The following is a 20497-nucleotide window of genomic DNA, read 5'->3' as shown; positions in this document are numbered from 1 at the left end:
TCTTGCTGTTAACAAACAGTCGGAGTAGAAGACACATGAAAAAGAAATCCAAATTAAAACGCCTCTGGGTAGGTGAATTTATTTTGGGAGCATTACGAAGCACTTGAGGCCCAGTTTGCATAACAATGGCTTTAAGCGTTTTTTTTAGGGTTGTCATCTGCTTTGAGTGTGTTTATGTAGGAGTGTTATAAGCATGTGCATCTAAGACAGATTGGCAGCGCTTAATGCGTGTGTAACTGCGGAGATGGAGCTGTAAATAAGATGCTTCACTGTCTTTGGCCAAGTGGTTGTAGGGAATCCAGTTGTTTTAGATTAAGGATGAGCCAGATGCTAAGAGGAGGAAATGGAGGGAGATAACACAGATGAGGAATATGAGCCATGAATAGGAGGAGGTGGGCAGGAGATGTGGGAGCCAAGTGACACTGAGACAAATTAGCTCAGCTTGCTTTGGGTTTGGCAGTAGGAAACGCTGCACAAATTTTTCATTACGCCACACAACTGTCGACCTCTGCTCATAATCTGTGTGGCTCTTGCAGTCATAATTAATTTATCTCCCATGAGCCTCTCTGTTAACGTTTTGGACAGGTTTTGAAGTACTTACAATTACTTAGTTTTTCACAAGGTACCTCAAAATCAGCGCATGCACATACGCTCACACACAAACACAGTAAAATATATCTTCACACCTGTTTCCTGTTTCCTTTCTCAACATTAACAGCAAATAACACAATGACTTAAATAGCATGTGAAAGCCCTTATACTTTACTGCAGTTGACTTGGAATAACAGATATTATTTATTGCATATGGAATAGCATAATACATTTAATAGTTTTTGGACAGCAATAAATTTCTGGTATGAAACCCATTTTTGGGACTTGTATTGTGAATAATGTTAAAAGTGTTGGTTTTCAATATCGTCATTGTATTTCATGAAAATGAATACATTCTGGCTCTCTCAAAGATCTCAGAAGATTGAACTAAACAAGGTTTACTATGATATTGCAGAAATAGCAAAGCTTCGAAACAGAGTTCTGGGAGTGAGAGGTTTTCTGGCACCGGCTGGAGGACGGAGTTGATGAAGGGAGCAGGCTGGAGAATGCAGGTTGGCTGGCTGGTAGGTCACACGTGGAGAAGTGAGAAGGACAGGCTGGGTTCATCCAAAAAGACTAGATGGCACGCTGATGAGTGAAGCACAACCTGAGGCAAGGAAACAAAGATTACTCAGAGATCAAATAACGACACGAGGAAACCGACTGTAAGTGAGGACCGGTTAATCTAGCCGAGAGAGATGAACTGATGTTTGCATCCAGGCCAGCTCTAGTTGCGCTCAGCATATGGAAAAATAGCTCTACAAACGCACTGTTTAGGACCTCTGTTCAGCTCAAAGCCTACCTCCAGATTATGCACACCTCTTAACGTGATCAGAAACCTGAGCTTTGTACTTCTCAACCTATTATTTCTAGCTGCCCATCATAACATAGCAGGCTAGTACCAGCCCTTGTTTAAATACTGTGGAGCATGACAAGTGAAAGCGTCTCAGGTGTGCCAGTTGATTGGCACAGAGCTATGCATCAAGCGGAGACACGTATGCACACACAAAGAGAAATAGACAGAGAAGATCAACCACAGGAAACACGAGAATGGGACGTGACAGTAATGACAGGGACGAAAGACATTGTGCTAAACCCATGAACATAAACAATACCAGTCTCACCTTCACTGTAGTTTACTGTCTTCAAAGTATAATGAACCATTTTTAAATTGTTATCTTTTGGTGCTTTGTTACTGCAGTCTGTTGTAAAAACATATTTTTTTTAGTTAAAAGTATAGAATAGAATAGAATAGAATAGAATAATCCTTTAATTGTCCCACAATCGGAAATTTGGTGTAACATCCGCAATAAACCACATATACAAACAGAACAGCACACAGGACATAGAACATAAACACACACAATCTGTACATATTTACATCATAGACAATAGTTACTAAAACAGAGTACTGTGCAGTTATTAAAATTAAAGTACAGATAAGTGGCAAACCCAGGTTGTAGTGGGCAAACAGAGCAGGATACTGAAAGATGTTTAAATAGTTAAGACATTTAGAATAATTAGAAAAGTACAGATTGCTTATTGTACCTGTGCATTAAAAAGTAGACATGTAACTTCCAATAAGTTAGTATATATAAACTGAGAAAAGTAATGTGCAAATTATAACAGTGCTAATGTACAGGCAAAGATAGCACAGTTTGGTGTCTACATCCTTAAAAATCAGAGGAAACTGGACAAGTGGAGGGAAAAAAGAGGAAGTGTCGGGCCTAAAAACCCCCAAACTGTGTGCAATAGATGAGCAATGTCTTAAACTTATGTCCCTAACTTAAGAAAGTTACTAACTTAAAAAAGAGGGAAAAATCGCCAAAGACGTGAGAGATGCTGACACTTCAGTTGATCTGTCTACTGTTCGCTGAGCCTCATCAGAAATAGCTTCAGTGGAAGGACGGATGTCAAGAAGCCAGAAACCATTCTTAAAGAAGGGAAACAGAGAAAAGAGGGTGAGTAATGCCAGATTACACAAGTGCTGGACTTCAAATCAGTGGCAATGGGTCTTATTGAGTGCTGAATCCAACTTTGAATCTTCATCAATATGTATGGAGGAGATCAGGAGAGAGATACAACAGTGAGTGTCTGCACAGTGATGGCTCTGTTATGGTTCGAGGCTGCATTTCAAACAGTGGTGAGACCTTATCCAAATTAATAGAACTATGAAAGAATAAAATACCCTCAGATTTTGATCCAGTGTGCAATAACATCTGGAAAGAGTTTGATTGGCTTCCTTTTTAGCATGATAATGATCCTCAACACGCTGCCAGTGCAGTAAAAGCACAACTATAAAAACAGACAGTGGAACATTATCAGTCATGGACTGGCCTCCTGGACCTTAACGTTACTGAAGCAGTGTGGGATCATCTTCATGGAGAACTGCACAAAAGGCAGCCAAGATCCACAGAAGAGCTTTGAATGTCCTTCAAGAAGCCTGAAGAACTATTCCTGAATGGTAAACGGACTGATTCTTATATATATTTCTACTCTACCTGAGCACTCAATGTGCTTTATACACTTTACCTCATTTACCTATTTATACAAACAGTTTTTTCCTAGTAAATTGTTTTCTCTGTAACATTCACACACTTACATACTCCAGTTGATGCATTGGGGAGCAACTTGGGGTTACTTTGGGCACTTTGTCCAAAGCCATGCAGCCAGGGATAGAACCACCAACCTGCTGATTAGTAGATAACCTGGTCTACCGTCTGAGCTATAGCCACGCCAAGATAACTTTAAGAAACTACATGGAAACTTGACTAAGAGACTTCAGGCAGTGTTGAAGAATACAGGTGGTCATACCAAATATTGACTTTCATTAAAAATTGCAGAAAGTTTGTTTTTGCCTTGTATACTGTATTTCCATGTAATTCTGTGTGTTTTAATATGCCTATTTCCTGTTTTACTTGGAAAATATAAAGAAATTAGAGGTTTATTAGGACTTTTGCACAGTATTGCATTTATTCAACATTTTTTATAGTACTTTTTTACTTATCTCAAGTCTAAGTAGACTCTGAGCACACAGTATGACCTCTTCCCCAGCAGCTTCTCCCTCATTAATTAATGTTGTTTTTTCTTATTTTGGGTTGAACTGCCTTTGCCTGTCTAAATAAGGCTTGAGAGTCTCAGTGTAGCTTTTTATGGGGTCTACTGTCCTGGGCTGCATATGGCAGAATGATAATTTCCAGGCTGATGGCAGAGTGACAGAGCAGCGTAGGCGATCTCAGAGGATTACTGCACATAAACACTGCCGATAAGAGCTCAATGTACAACAGATCCTTGAAGGTATAATCCAAGGGGCCCACAGTTTAATGGTCACCCAGGTGATTTCATAATTCAGTGGTTCTATTTGGCGTTATCACATAAGCATTAAACATCGCATAGGAAATTAAGGTTTGCATGTGGGGCACGTGTCCGTGAGACACCATGGGATGATGTCAAACACTCATTGCGTAAATCTTGTGTTTGTTTGTGTTTCTCCCGCCTCTTTTCATCTCTCTGTCCCTTGTCCCCATTGTGTGTTTTTTCCCCTGAGTCTCAATTCCTTGTTTGTCCTCGAGTGTTTTTTTCCACCCTTCAGCTTCTGGAGCTAAAAATTAAGCCTACAGGCTCTGCAGTTTCTCTAAAGGCCCACGGTTCATGACACCCATGTTAAAATGTCCAAAAGTCAAGTTTGTGACTTGGTACAAAAATAGCTTTGGCCCTATTTTTGGATATTTTTCCCTTGATAATATGGCTTGCTGCAACAGTGAGGACTGTTGAAGAAGTTTGTATATGTTTTTGTTTTACAGATTTCGTGCAGATTGGTAGCCAAGCTTCCTGAATAATTAGTACTCGATTTTTCCCAAATATGGTAACTTTTCCAAAAAACGAACATAGTTGCTGCCAAAATGCAGCAACTATGAAGTTCTATGAAGTTCTCACATATAAACGCCGCTTCCATCCGTAGTTTAATCTTGTCCAGTAGCTATTTATTTATTTTGGTTTTGCTTCATGAGTATGTGTGTTGCTATACTTGCTTCTTGTGTGTTTTGGACTCATTGAACTTAAATGGGTGGGCTTATCATGGGGTTTTGGCTCAGATAACACTGTTAGTTTGTTAAGCTTCTCCTGTCCCTGAACTTCACCCTTTATCATCCATAGTTCACAAACTAAAACATACAGAAACAATGTTTTGGATAGTGAAGATGTTTGTAGTAATGGATAATCGGAGACTAATGAGCTGGATGAGAGGCTTCGCTGTTTGCGAAGGGCTTTGTTGAGGATTGACTGTGACTCCTAGACTCAGCTTATGAGAGTGGCTGACATTAACAACAACATGTTGTGTAGGGCAGGTGGGCTTTTACACAAGTACTTTAGGAAAGAGAGTGTTTTAGGTGTGCATTTGACTTAGGATAAAGTTATTTAAGATGAGTGAGACACAGACACAGAGGTGCATGCAAATCCTTGTTTTGGTAGTAATCCCGACTTTTACAGTAGAAGGGGAAAAAAAGCAGTGTCACGCAATCACTCTATATCAAAACCACATCCCTTTCACATAAAAGGCTGCGGACACCACAACATTCTCAGTGTTCAGTCTTGGCACAGATAATGCGCTTGGTAAAGGTCACAGAAAGGCTTGTTTTCTATTCACAGACAGCTGAAGTGACGTGGCTGGCTCGCCATGCTAACTTGCAAGTGTTGACAGGTGGAACTGCTGTGTTCGCGTTACTCTGTTCTCGATTGTTTACTCCAAATCTCAGCCAACTGCTGTGCATGTCATCACAGGGAGATTTATTAATCTTATAAGGCATTTATTTTATTCTTGGGGGAATTACATTACCAGTTTTTCTTAGCTATGTGAGCTGTTTTTTTGCAGAAATATGCATCTGCAGCTCACTGAGCTGCACTGAGATACAATACTGTAAACGTTCTTGACAATGATTGTATTTATATATATCTGCTTCAACCTGAGTGAACACCCATGTGAACATGCAGACCACTTAGATATCAGATTAAGTCAGCAAACATTCAGACTCAAATGCAAAACAACAGAGCAGATGAAAGGCTCACTAGGTAATCTGTGACAAACACTGATTACCTAGTGGGCACAAGCACAGTGGGCATGCAGATTGAAGACTTGTGAGATGAGCTGCTGACAGACAAAACTATAGCAGCGGGCTGGTGGGCATATTGCGGAAATCCGGGTCACACAAAAAGAAGGTTTAAAGCAGGGGTCTCGAACTCCAGGCCTCAAGGGCCGGTGTCCTGCAGGCTTTAGATGTGTCCTTGATCTAACACAGCTGATTTAAATGGCCAAATTACCTCCTCAACATGTCTTGAAGTTCTCCAGAAGCCTGGTAATGAACTAATCATTTGATTCAGGTGTGTTGACCCAGGGTGAGATCTAAAATCTGCAGGACACCGGCCCTCGAGGCCTGGAGTTCGAGACCCCTGGTTTAAAGTAAAGGAAGCAAGAGAAGAGCCTGGACTTTTTGTAGTGCTACAGCTGACAGAAAACTCTGAAACAGAGTGTAAGAGCCAAGCTGATTTTGAATCGTCCGCTTGTCCTGAGAGCTGTAAATTCACAAAACTGACAGATATAACTGCACTAAATCTATGGCCTGAAACTCTCATGGCTATTTTAAGAGAAGAAAGGATCACAGTTCTTATGTTAAGTATCTAACCGCCAAATAAATATAGTGGCAGAAAATGACAACATTTTTCTGTAATCTCATAAAGTACAAGTATAAAGTTGCAGAAAGTAGAAACACTTAAGTAGACATTCCTGTAACTTGAACCTCAACCTGCAAAGTTGGATGTGCTTGAACTAATCACCTCAGCGTTTTTGTCGACTGATATTTGCATGCAGACAGACACAATATTACTGGCAGCATTCAGGAAAATTCGAGTTTACCGCTTTTCCGATCCTGGCTCTAATTATTTGACGCCTATAATGCAAAAAAAATGAAAGCATGTGTTTAAAATGAACGTTGAATCTGCACTTGGAGTTGGTGGGTTACCACAAAAACAGTGAGTTCAATGCAGAGCTGCAAGTACAAATGATGTTGATATTTCCTCAAATCTTTTTTCCTGCATTTCTGTGCCAGCTAGGTCACCGAATATCAGCAAGTACACGGGCAGAGACAAATAAGCTAAGTGCTGTCCGAGACTGAAGCGCACGCAGCGTTATTCCTGCCAAGCTGAAACCACAGATAGCATCAACACAGTCCCGCTCCTGCTCTCTGCTCTAAGTGGCAACACTGTTGGGCTGTCATTATACTGTCGTCTTAAAATCAGGTTTCTAATCTCAGGAAACTAATCATTGTTCATTTTGTGGTAAGAAGCTGTAGCGCAGTCGGAGTCGCCACGAGGCTTGGCTCATGATCAACATAATCCTCTGCTTCGTGTAATGGAAATCTTGACAATGTTGTGATGAACAGCACAGGCCTGTCTGGTTATGCCACAAAAGAAGTCCTCCCAGGAGGAAACCGAGTTGTGCCGAAGTTGGACAATCACCTAATTCGACTGTTTCGAGTGAAATAAGCAAAATCGAGCTGAGAGGGATGAACTACTAAACTTGAAATTAATTACATAATTCAGGTGATTTAGCAGTAGTTAGCAGCAAGAATCAGAGGAAGATTGATGGTAGCTACAGAGTTAGACTGATTTATTAAAGGCGTTATTGTCCATATATCAAAATCATTCATATTAGGATTTAGGACACATGAAGGTTTGCAGCTCCGTGTAATTGTTTACACAAAAATTGTACTGCAATAAGCTTTTTATTGTTACCGACACATGTTATAAAGGTGCAATCAGTTGCCAGAGTACACAAGGGAAAGCAAGAGAAAAATGAAACACCATCTCTATTGCCTTTATAATGCTAATTTAACAACACAAATCCCGTCCACTGGCAAAGAGAGACATCAATATTCATATAAATGAACAACCGCACTACTTAGTGTGACTCACTGTTTCTTAGCCAGCTTGCTCTTTCCCATTTTAAGTAAGACGATATCTTTCCCTTACATTTAACAATTTAAAGGATTATGAACTGGATAATAAACAAAATACATTTTTGCAGCGTTGTGGTGAACAATGTGCACCAAAGTTAAACTTAGTTTGGGAATTAAACTCATCCTGTGCTCAAACAAACACAGCAGAAACAATGTAGGATGGCGATGGCTAATCAAAGGCTCCCTGCAGGGCTGTTGTTGCTTCATAGCGGGCACAGTTCGTAGGTCCATTGCACCTCATAAAAGTGTGTACGACACAGCACCCAGGCAGCGCAAAACGCTTCCCACACACATGCTCCTGTAGAGCACGGCGAAACATCAAACATTCACACACACAAAACACAGGTACGAATCAGATGTTATACAATCAGTTTTCATTGTTTCCCACCCACATTCAGCCGATGTGGCCTCTAAACAGGAAATGTTTACCAAAACACGTAAATATCCAACGCGCTGAAGAGGCTTCGAGCATCCAGCTGCTAGGTCCCTGTAGATGCGTCCAGATGGGCCACTCTCTGAGCTCCTCTCCCACATCATAACAGGGTCCCCGACAAACATGTGTAACAGTTCAGAGGTTGACCTCTTTACAGAGCTGTAGAAATAAGAGGCTCAAAAAATATGTGTTTGAGACTTCACGCTACATCCTCATCTTTAGACATGTGCACGGTATTACTGTAAACACTTGGAGATCTGGATAAATGAAATACCTGAAAGAAGTGAGCTTTTTCTTTCTGTCTTTGTTTTTTTTTAATCTCCAGGACAAAGTGAGAGGTCTACTGATGCTTCAACAAAAGTTGCATAGTGTTCCTGCTGGCACATTTGACTTGCATATTTAAGTGCACTGCAGTGTTCTGCTGACATTTTGACACATTATAAAAAGGCACGCATGGGAAAGCAGAGTTAGCCAGCGGTGGGATGTTTTATGACCCATTTCATGAAAACACAGTAATTATATTCACTGAGGCAATGTGATTTTTGTTAAAGAAAAGTGATGAATGATAACATGACACGTTTTCCAATCACCATTCAGGAAGACAAACAGCAGCAGACAGTGAACAGGTGCAGCACGCAGTGCCATCGGAAAATCTAACAGGTCAGATAGACTAAATAAGGCTATGATGAGGCGGGTTATTTGATTTGTGAGACCACAGAACTTGTGATGCTTAAGCAACTGGATTTAGTTGACCATATAGTGGCGTTCACATTCATGCGGCGCACAGAGAATAAACTGAGGTCGACACTGGGATGCGAAATTCCAATTTTGTTTTAATGTCTTTCAGTCAAAGTAACATCTACAACAAATGGTTTTCATTCGTTTTGTTTAGTGGTGGTGCTCTTGTTGTTGCTGGAGCACAGCTGCAGTGCAGTTGGAAGATGTTTCTTTTTTGTTTTTTTGGTTTCTTTTAGTTAAATTTATAGCGTCAATAGCAAAGTCATTTGGCAGGAGCTCCAGAGAATCAAAGACCAGCAGCTTTCCTTTTTTCCAGTCTTCACATAAAATCACAGATTCTCATCAGTCACACTTCGACGAGCCCATTTAAATTAGCAGATGCAAACCGAGTGAAGGGCTACACCAGGACTGATTTGAAAGCAGTGACAAAGGAAGCAAAAGATTACCCCCATGCATCCTCTGCCTCGTGCTGTTTGCCAGAGATTTACTAACGGGAGACATTGCAGCATTTTGCACATTGTCAAGAGACTAAGAGAGGTCGTCCTCATCTTGCTCCACTTAGAATGACAGCAAAATGAAAAGAACTCCATAACGCTGCTGACTACTCACATGAATGCGTCCATTACTGATCAAGGACTCTACGGCGGCTGTTTGCTGTGTGTTTAGGCCACACATTAACAAAAACAGACCCATGGCCTGAAAAAAAATGATTTAATGGTCTTTTAATCAGTTGCAGAGGAACAGCTACCTCTTCATTTTATAAATGGCTGGAAGACCTTCAGCTAAATGGCTCTACTCCAGCCAAAGATTAAGACTCAGACTACATCCAGCTGGTGAAGTTCATAGCAGGTGTCGATGTGTACTGTGGGCTTGTCTGGTCATACAAACTAACACACTGCAAAATCTGTCGATTAATGCTATCATAATGCCAAATTTTCACTTTATTTATGTCGGTATCTGTCAGAATCTAGTTCAGAAACTGAATTGAGGGGAGATCGATGATATTCTTGAGATAATTTTGAGTTTTTATTATGATTTATTTATGTGGTTTTAGTACATGTGTAGCATTAATCTCAGTGCTTAATAAGATTTGTTTAAATATGTAGTAATAAAAATCAAGGTTAATAATATCAAGTTTGTTTTCCAAAAAGAAAACAAAACTCTTTATTCAGACACATTGTACATTAATTCAGATCTGATCTGTTACATAACAACCTTAAGGATGTTTTGACCTTGAAGGAAAGTTCAGAGGTCAAATGTGACATAGTTTTAATTTCTGTATGGTGACAATAAATATCACGCTTTTAAGAATAATAGTTCTTAAGGATTTTTGTCAATTTTTGACCAAGAAATTATTAAATTGAAATGAAAGACAAGGCAAATTTTAATGGATTGCTAACATGACCTTACTCCTAAAACGTTTTATCAGAATTCATTTTAAACTGTTTGAATGAAATGAATGACAAGGTTTTACATTAATATGGGCGAATGGCAACAGTTTTGCACTGTATTTGTCCAGTATGTTCACCCTGGATGGAAGTTATCCACATTACAAAAGTAATCTGAACTCTGATTTTCAAGGTATGCAATATTTATAAATTCACTTTACACCCACTATCAATACACAATCATAACACCGACATATCTAAAAGGCCAAACACACAAAACAGCTTTTTAAACAGAGATTATATTCCAGCATCAAGCAAAAGAGTAAAACACACACACACACAAAAATTTAGTAAAATTAAGCACTAGTTGTACCGATACAGCTAGTCTAAGTGTGTGTTAACAAGTCGTATTCAATGACCTAGTCCTTGACTGGCCCCATTTTTTTTCCAGCCTTTTGCTTTTTTCCACTCGACCTTTCCTTTTAACCACCCATTTAAGGGTGAGAGACAGAGCTGCTGCATGCTCTTGTGGCATCTGTGTTGCAGCTTTGGGTGCACCATGGACACTGTGGTATTAGCACACACTTTAAAAAACTTATTTTTGCTATAACATTGCTGTTGAAGGTTACTGTTCACTACAGGCCAGAACAAAAATGAGGCTACCTGGAAGTATTCTGATGCTCCTCAACTGTAATGCATATTCTCTGTAAGCCTCTTTGCAACCCATCTCCACATCAGCTCATGCTTTGTAGTGTCTCTGGTTTAATCAAGGTCATGTTTGTTGTCACAGACGCTCTGTGCTCGACTTTGAGGTCTAGTTGCGGCTCTCATGCATGTACATGAAAGAGACCTCTCAGAACAGAGCCATACCTCCTCCATAAACGACTGCAGATGGAAATACAAAGTTCTTCTGTGGTTCAGACTAAAAGTGGCAAATCTGGCTGGTTTATGTACTTTGCCAAACAGTCAGTGTGGAAATATATGTTAGTTTATGTCTGTCCTGATCTCTGGTAATCGAAAAAAGGTTTTGAGACACAGCTGCTATTCAGATGCCAGCTCAGAACAAAACTGAGCTTACCTTTACAACAATATGGCGTTAGAGTTAAGCACTTTGTATACCTGCAATGAATCCCATGGCCACTGTGTGCCACTGAACATAATGCGTACTGCAAGTAAGCTACTTTTCCTTCACAAAATAACTGAGAAAAAACAGGAAAAAGTTAATATTTTGTTTTTGAAATTTCACAGACAGAATTGCATGGAGGGCTCTCGTGTGAACCCAGGTGCTTTTATTCTTTATAGCATTTTGGCATCCACCCATCCATCAATCCATCCATTTTCACCTCTGGTGTCCACCATTCAGGGTTTACCAATTTGATGATGTTGCACCTGCAGCTCAGTGCAGCAGTTTTAGCAAGGGAGGTGCTGAACATGGTCCATTTGGATTCAGTGTTCCCAGTCTCCCTCTGAATGCTCACGAAGCTCTGCGATGGGAGTGGTGGGAGTCTAAGACCTTGTGAATCTCGCTGACCAAGGCCTCTGCCAGCCTTTTATATGGCATCCTCACTATACATTTAGGTGCCCCAGGTCTGCCCAGCATCCTCCCCCGCCACCTGATCCAACCCACCACGAGGTGATGATCAGTTGACAGTTTGTTATGGACAAACACCATGTCCAGTAACAGAACACTGCTCGGGTTCAGACCTGGAAAGCCATTTCTCCCAATCACCCCCTCCTTTGAGGTGAGTTGTTTGATGAGGTGAGAGCTCAACTATATCTTGTTGGTACCTCTAAACCTCACGCACTAGCTCAGGCTCCTTCCCCTCCAGAGAGGCGATGTTCCGTGTCCCAATCACTAGTTTTGGTTCCCGGGGATCAGTAGGCCAGGGTCTCCATCCCTGGCCACTCCCCAGCACTACGTCCCTCCTGCCGGTGGTGCACTGACAGGAGGCATTTTAGCATTTTTTTTTTTTTAAATCAATAAGAATCTATTCAGGTCTGCTTCTATTTTACATGTTCCTATTGGTAAAGTAGAGGATGAACAGGAAGCTGTCTGTGAACATAAACGTTCTGCTGAGTCAGGCTTAAATGAAATGTAACTTTGTCACTGTATTTGAAGTCTTCATGATTTGTATATATTCAAAGTTTTTCTGCAAACTAAGAAACAAACCTTCCAGAAATACTGGAAAAGTTTTGACAATAGCTATTAACAATTGTGCCAGCTCAATGTGCAATTAGACGAAAACATTGTGTTGTTTTTCAAAAGAATTCCTGGGAAGCATCGGAAATATGTGGCTGAAGAGAAAGCAGACATTTTTTAAAAGGTCAGAAAAACAACTGAAATGCATAACCACTGTCGTGCAATCAGTGGCATGTGTATGGTTGCAGAACATCAGAGCGAGGAAACAGTCATGTTGTTGAATTTGATGTTTTACACAGGAACAGATTAGCGTGCTGTCATGCTGAAGATCATGTAAGTCAAGCAGAGCACGATGCGTAGATTTAGGCAATATCTCCATTGCTCCAAACAAGTAAAAGAGCGTGTTGCAGCACGATGCTTATCTTTCCTGAACACCCTATTGTCAGATAACAGGGTTCTCATGCCTGAACACTAAGCATGTAACGTCTGCAGCTCTAAGGTATGAGCTGTGCTTTAGCCTTTTAGCTAAATTTGTTAAATTATGGGAAGCAGGAAGAACATATCACACATTTACTTTAATGATCATGTGTTTGATTGTTTTTGCTGTTTGACAGTTTAAAAACAAAGATATTTCTCTATCATATATTTTTTAAATTGCACCCAGACCTCATCTGTGGTGAGGAAAGCTGTCAGATTTGGATGATGTCAGACAGTTAGTGTTTGCTCTCACTAGTGCCTGTGCGTTTGGAAAGCTGAATGATATACTGCTGCTCAGGGGCATTTTCTGAGCTGGACAACTATTGTGTTTTTCAGAGAGGTTTGTTTTTAATCCTTGCCGATCCCCTCTGCCCCACATTCATGCATGCATACTCTTTTGTAATTTTATTTGTCAGACAATGTAATCAAATGAAAGGTAAGCACTCTCCAACAAACAACAGTAATTGTTAGTGGCCATTGTATTAAGCCATCCAATGTGCACTTGAACACAAAGCGGTTTTTTAGGTTGTTTGGGACATTCAGGTGATTTGCGTCATTCACTTATGTTTTTCAATGTATTTCTTCCACTCGCAAACATAAATAAGTGACCAAGGATGATTCAAACATGATGCCATCTATCCTGTGTGTGTAAAGGGGCAATAACCTCTTAGGTTACACTTGCATCTGTTTAGCATTTGGTCAATCAACACAAAGTTGTCTAAGAGGAAATTAAACATAAATATTTATCTAAAAGAAAAAAAAGTGCTGCATAATTTTCAGACATGGAACATACCCTGAGGTGAAACATTCTTGCTTGCTAACTTGTTTCTGGATGAAGCTAAAGGGAGCAGACCCAAGCATCTCAAGAGAGCCATCTGGCTTGGAAGGCTCGACTCTCAGCCGTTGTTTCACCTCTTACATCAAATGTGCAGCAAAAGTGTTAAAAGCTCCAGATTATTTCCTGGAACAGGGAACCACTGGGTCTAACAGCACATGTTTCAGAGGACCTTGATTGGTCTGAAGGCACAATGGACTGAAAAAGCTAAGTGGGAGCAGCAGTACTGTAGATCTGGCAGGCTATCATAACAGCACAATATAGAAGCCTAATTAGCCTCACACCTCGAAGGCCATTAGTTCCAATTGAGCTTCCATCCAATGGCCAACGTGATTCCCCTTATCCTGCATTTAAGGCATCCGAGCAGACACATTGTACTTGACAAATGTGCACAAATAAAGCAAGGGAGTTCTGTGAACTTATGTCCTCAGGTTGTGTCTTAAAAATCCTCCAGTGCTCTGATTTAGCGTTGCTTTTTGAGCGTAACAGGCAGTGAATGTTCATTATCGAGAGAGTCTTGTTTTGTCTTCAGCTGTGGGGCATTCGGTGTTATTTTATCTAAAAATAAATACTAAATACTAAGGAAAACTGTGCAGCTGGACTCCCGAAACAGAAGCAAAGAGTTTGTTATAGAAGTCATCTAAAGGATAATTAGGAAAGGCAGTTTTTATTTTCTTTTAGTCATGAAGTGATGATGAAATATCATATTTTGGTGTCCATGCATACTCTCAGTGTGAGAGGCAGATTTAAAATTCACCTCATAACTTCACACATGTGTGTAATGGCTGGAATGTTTAGTGTCGCAACATAGAAAAGGGGTCAGGAGCCATGTTTGGGAATCTTTTCTCCTGTAGTAAACCCTCTGGCTTTGACGAACCCTCACTCCCACTCCTGCAGTTTGGTTAATCATTGCTCCCAGTCGCTGCTAAGCTGCAGAGTGGCGCGGGCTGGCAAAAGAGTGAGAGAGTAAGTGAGAGATAGAGTGTGAAAGAGGGCAACCCCTGGAAAACTGTCACACATGGCGTAACATTTTAGCCACAAGGAAGACCAGGGTCTGGACCTCTCCGGTGCAGCGGGACACGTGCTGAAATGTCACGCGCTCATTATCTCTGTCTGGTAAGAACTTACCTGAGATACCTACAGTAGAGATCTTTGGAAGAGCAGAGGTTAAAGTACAGTATGCCTGTAGTTTCTGCTTTCCAATGACCTATGCCAGAATTTGTGATGGGATGCCACTGTTGGTCTTTTAGCCACCAGAACACAAAAACAGGATTGAAATCAGAACATGTCTGATGCTGTCAGAGGTACAAGAGTCAGCGCTATGATTTGAGCTGGACCAGTCACGACGTGATGTCAGGCCTGACAAGAGTAGCTCTGATCTCTCAGGCGCCTATGGCAATCAGTGAGGCTGTATTACAGCTAATGCTAATTATCCAGTAGTTATTACAGTGAGCAGCCCATTAAGAAAGGCTTTGGTGTAGATTTGATCAAGTCTGATAGGGTGGACATTAAGATTGTGACTGGATCCTCCAAGCTGCTGTTTACCCCAGATTTTAGAAGCTCGATGACATTTTCAGTCAAAACAGAGACTGAAAAACTCATGAATTAAGCTTTCCCACCCAAGAACATTGCAAACTGTTCATCTGTCACGATACATTATGCTCTTATCTCTTGAAAAAATACCTACCTCCGTTTGTAAAAAAATTACTTACACAACATCACGAGCTCGTCCTCCTACCCACCGCAAGACTGGAACGGAATGGAATTTGAAACGTTTTAGCCAAAAATGTTTCCATGGTCAAGGTGTTTTTTGCAGAAACGTTTCAGATTTCGTTCCGTTCTCCGGCTTCAGTCAAATCTTTCGGGAGTGTTGTGGCAGTCGATGCGAAGGTGAGTGACCTCTGGCACACACTGACAAACACTCAACCAAATACTCACTGGCTTCAGCATGAAGGTGGATAGCTGCCAGCAGAATCACTGACTACATGCAGCTGTCTCACTGCAGGGACAAACAGCATTTCCTGGAGGTTTTTTGGCCCGATGATGTTCTGGTCTATCTTGTATAGCTGTAAACTTTGTCAACCATGGCTCTATTTGAATGAATAAGCACTCCTTTCCTCTCCACACTTCTTGAGCGTTAAGAACACAAGTTGAAAAGACATAAGACTTCTCCTTTTATTTTACTTCCTTGCCAGCATACCTTCTAAATTTGGTGTAATTGTAGTGTGAACGACATGGCCCAGCCTTTTCCTGTTTTGGTTCTCTTGTTTTGCGCAGCCAAGCTGAGCCTCATTAACAGGAATGTGTTTGCAATGAGCTTTGATGAATTGTATGTCTCTGTGTCATCCAGGCAGCGAGGCCAGTGTAGATAAGCCCCCTTATGAAGTGAAAACTCTTCTCAGCTCTGCAGTATCCCATCCCAGCACCAACAGCAGGAATAAGGGATGTCACAGCTGTTCCTCTTTTTGGCAGTGCTCATTGTCTCCTGCAGTATCCAGGTGGGTCCAAAAACATGTTTAAAAGCACACAGACACAGACAAATATCTATCTATCTATCTATCTATCTATATATATATATATATATATATATATATATATATATATATACACACACACACACACACACACACACACACACATATATATATATATATATATATATATATATATATATATATATATATATTAGTCAATGACCTTCACAGTTAAGACTTGTCTTTTCTTCTGAAAGAAGCCAGAGAGTTACAGAAACCTAAACACTCTGTACAGTGGTGTAAGTACAGTATTATCGTGTGACAAGGTGTTATTTTGATTGATTAAATCCCCAGTATGAGAACCAGTTGTTTACAGCTACCGTATATATAAAGTGAACTGAAACAAATGAACGTCAGCTGGCCAGTTGCTTTGCACGAGGTTCATGTTCTCAGTATTCTTCATGTCTATCTGGTTGAAATGTATCCGTAAGTCTCCAGGAAAACAGACCTTCCAGATATTTTTTCTTTAATTGTGTTCCTGTTATTGTCTCCTTAGGTTTCTGCTGTTGTTTCCCTGCAAAAGGTGACAGAGCGCTGGGAATTGTACAGGAAAGAGTGTGAACGCAACAACAGCCAAAATCCACCAAGCACCGGTGAGCTAAACACTGTGTTAAACTTGTAATTTAATTTTAACTTTAGGCCCTTTCACACTGCTATTAAAATCCAACCTGCCCCATTTACCAAAAGTTTCTAAGTGTTACTCATTCATTGGAGATATCATCCAGTTTTATATGGCGTTATTTTTATGCCATTATTCTGAGTGCACGTAAAAAACATTTGAGCGCACGTAAGAAAAAAAATTGCAGGTGCAAGTGTTGCATTTTGAGGAGAAATTTATTTTTGCGCTCTCACCATTTCTGCCCGTGCGCATTCAACTCTTTCTGTACACCGTTGTATTTGTGCCACAAAACCAGCCAATCACAGACTTGGATGCAAAAAAATCTGATTGGCTGTTTTAATCTCCAATCAGCTCAAAATGACGAAATGCAATATCTCAGAATCCATTTCATCCAAAACTCAAACGAGGCAGTGGAGGAGGAACACAGAGTGGCAGAGTTTGAAATATTACTCTTTCTGGGTCACAAAATGAACTTTTAAGATATTTTCATGCGAGAATGGTGCTGTGTAAACTTCAAATATCTGCTCGATTTATCAAGACATCACATACTTGCATAAGTGCTCTAATGTTTTCGGAAATGCCTGTTACCCACTAGCTGACCGGGTGGTCACTCGGATTGAACATAATATATAAGGCTGAAGTGACAAATAAATTGGCTGACTACACCACCAGGTATTATAGGAAAAACCATAAAGCCTTTGAACTAAAACAAACGCTGTTGTGACAACAGTGTTGGTTTGTTATATACCAACACTGTCTTGTTGGTATATATGTATGATTTGTATCACCTTCATGTTTCCCTCTCACCACATATCCAAACCGATATCATGACCAGCAGCTTTTACAGCTGTGGCTCCAGCAAACATCAGCTGATACTAGAAAGTAATATTAAATAAATTCTAACAACAGCTTATCAAGCTTGAACGTGCTGCTGTTGTTTAGCGCGACATCCGCTGGTTTCCTCTTTCTGGCACAAAGTGGGCGATAAACAAACAAGAGAGACGGGACTTGTGGCAGAAAAGCCGATCAGCTGATCATTGATCAGTTTCATGATTGAAGTAGCAACAGGAGAGGCAGGGGAGAGAATGAGAGAAGAACAGGCAGTTGTGCAGCAAAAACACAGAATAAGTCCAGCTTTGTGTCTTTTTTTCATTTTCGCTGAAGTCCAGGACGAATCGCGTTCCTTTTCCCCTCAATACGGATGTATTGTAATTGGTCCAGCCCAGAGCTGATCATGACCAATTGGCTAATCCACCACCTTTCATTGTTTATACCGTTACAAAAACAAACAAACAAACATAAAAATCAAAAATCACCATCGGCCCACCGGGTAAATGCCCGGTATGCCCAATGGCCAGTCCAGCTGTGCGGTCAGCTGGTTGGTAACAGGCATTTCCAAAAACGTTAGAGCACTTTTGCAAATATGTGATGTCTTGATAAATTGAGCAGATATTTGAAGTTTACACAGCACCATTCTCGCATGAAAATATCTTAAAAGTTCATTTTGTGACCCAGAAAGAGTAATATTTCAAACTCTGCCACTCTGTGTTCCTCCTCCACTGCCTCGTTTGAGTTTTGGACAAAATGGATTCTGGGATATTGCATTTCGTCATTTTGAGCTGATTGGAGACTAAACCAGCCAATCAGATTTTTTTGCATCCAAGTCTGTGATTGGCTGGTTTTGTGGCACAAATATAACGGTGTACAGAAAGAGTTGAACGCGCACGGGCAGAAATGTTGAGAGCGCAACCAACACATTGCGAGCAAGCGCAAATGCAAAAACTGAGCGAGAAGGGCTGCTATTGTGTGTGTGTGTGTGTGTGTGTGTGTGTATGGATGATAGCAAACACTGAAATACATTTTTTGCACAATGAATTTTGTTCACTCAAATTTAGCTTTTCTTCGCTCAAAATAAATTTCTCCTCAAAATGCAACACTTGCACCTGCAATTTTTTTTTTACGTGCGCTCAAATTTTTTTTACGTGCACTCAGAATAGTGGCACAAAAATAACGCCATAATATTTCATCTGACCAAGTGACAAGAGCATAATAAATCACAGTATACTCAAATTTGTCTGTTATCCAACCCCCCCCCCCAAATTTTGCTTATTTTGGTTGCTACTGCTTGTAACTTATCGTTTTGATTCCTTATCAATTCTCACTGGCTCAGCTTTGAGAGTCACCACCATCTCTAAGCACCATGCAAATGAATTGCATGTTGTGAGGTCAAATATTTGTCATTACTCAAAAACATTAATATTATACATATTTCACAGAACACTTTTCTTTTAAAAAAAAATACAGTACGTTAATGAATTACCCCTAGGAGAAAGTAATTTGTTACACTACTCGTTACACTACGATGGCCAAACTTCTCACCCTATCTCTAAGGGAGAGGCCAGCCACCCTTCGGACGAAGCTCATTTCCGCCGCTTGTATCCGCGATCTCATTCTTTCGGTCACTACCCACAGCTCATGGCCATAGGTGAGGGTAGGGACGTAGATCGACCGGTAAATTGAGAGCTTCGCTTTTACGCTCAGCTCTCTCTTCACCACGACGGACCGGTGCAGTGTCCGCATCACTGTGGCCGCAGCACCAATCCGTCTGTCGATCTCCGGCTCCCTTCTCCCATCACTCGCTAACAAGACCCCGAGATACTTGAACTCCTCCACTTGGGGCAGGACCTCATCGAGCCGGAGTGGGCACTCCACCCTTTTCCGGGAGAACCATGGCCTCAGATTTGGAGGTGCTGATCCTCATTCCCGCTGCTTCACACTCGGCTGCGAACCGTTCCAGTGCGAGCTGGAGGCCATCACCCAATGAAGCCAACAGAACCACATTATCCGCGAAAAGCAGAGATGAGATTCTGAGCTCGCCTAAGTGAAAGCCCTCCGCCACTTGGCTGCGCCTAGAAATCCTGTCCATAAAAATTATGAACAGAATCAGTGACAAAGGGAAGCCCTGGTGGAGCCCATCACCCACTGGGAACGAGTCCGACTTATTGCCAGCAATGCGAACCAAGCTCTTGCAACGGTTGTATAGGGATCGAATGGCCCGTAGCAATGGGCCAGACACCCCATACTCCCATAGCACCCCCCACAGGACCCCCCGAGGGACACGGTCGAATGCCTTCTCCAAGTCCACAAAACACATGTAGACTGGTTGGGCAAACTCCCATGCGCCCTCAAGTATCCTTGAGAGGATAAAGAGCTGGTCCAGTGTTCCGTGACCAGGACGAAAACCGCATTGTTCCTCCTGTATCCGAGGTTTGACTAACGGACGAACTCTCCTTTCCAGCACCCTGGCATAGACTTTCCCAGGGAGGCTGAGGAGTGTGATCCCCCTGTAGTTGGAACACACCCTCCAGTCCCCCTTCTTAAAAATGGGGACCACCACCCCGGTCTGCCAGTCCAGGGGTACTGCCCCTGATCTCCACGCAACATTGTAGAGGCGTGTCAACCAGGACAGCCCTACAATGTCCAGAGCCTTCAGGAACTCGGGGCGGACCTCATCCACACCAGGGGCTCTGCCACCAAGGAGTTGTTTAACTACCTCAGTGACCTCGCCCCCGGAAATTGGCGGGTCATCCCGCTCATCCCCAGACTCTGCTTCCTCCTCGGAAGACGTGTCAGTGGGATTAAGGAGGTCTTCGAAGTATTCCTTCCACCGCCCGACAATTTTCTCAGTCGAAGTCAGCAGAGGTCCACCAGAGCTATACATTTGCAGGTAGA

General features: G+C 41.5%; 1 protein-coding gene across 1 annotated transcript in view; it reads left to right on the top strand.

Annotated features, from left to right (window-relative positions):
• Positions 1-20497, top strand: part of gcgra (glucagon receptor a) — a 54490-nt gene that overhangs the window by 20747 nt on the left and 13246 nt on the right. The window contains exons 2-3 of the mRNA XM_063471993.1: positions 15963-16110; positions 16643-16739. Of these exons, the coding sequence (XP_063328063.1) occupies positions 16057-16110; positions 16643-16739 (151 nt within the window). The 5' untranslated portion in view covers positions 15963-16056. The remainder of the gene's footprint in view (positions 1-15962; positions 16111-16642; positions 16740-20497) is intronic.

The sequence above is a fragment of the Pelmatolapia mariae genome, linkage group LG4, assembly GCF_036321145.2.
Source record: "Pelmatolapia mariae isolate MD_Pm_ZW linkage group LG4, Pm_UMD_F_2, whole genome shotgun sequence".
NCBI lineage: Eukaryota > Metazoa > Chordata > Actinopteri > Cichliformes > Cichlidae > Pelmatolapia > Pelmatolapia mariae.
Note: the sequence above shows the minus strand (reverse complement) of the source record. Positions and strands in the feature narration are given on the sequence as shown.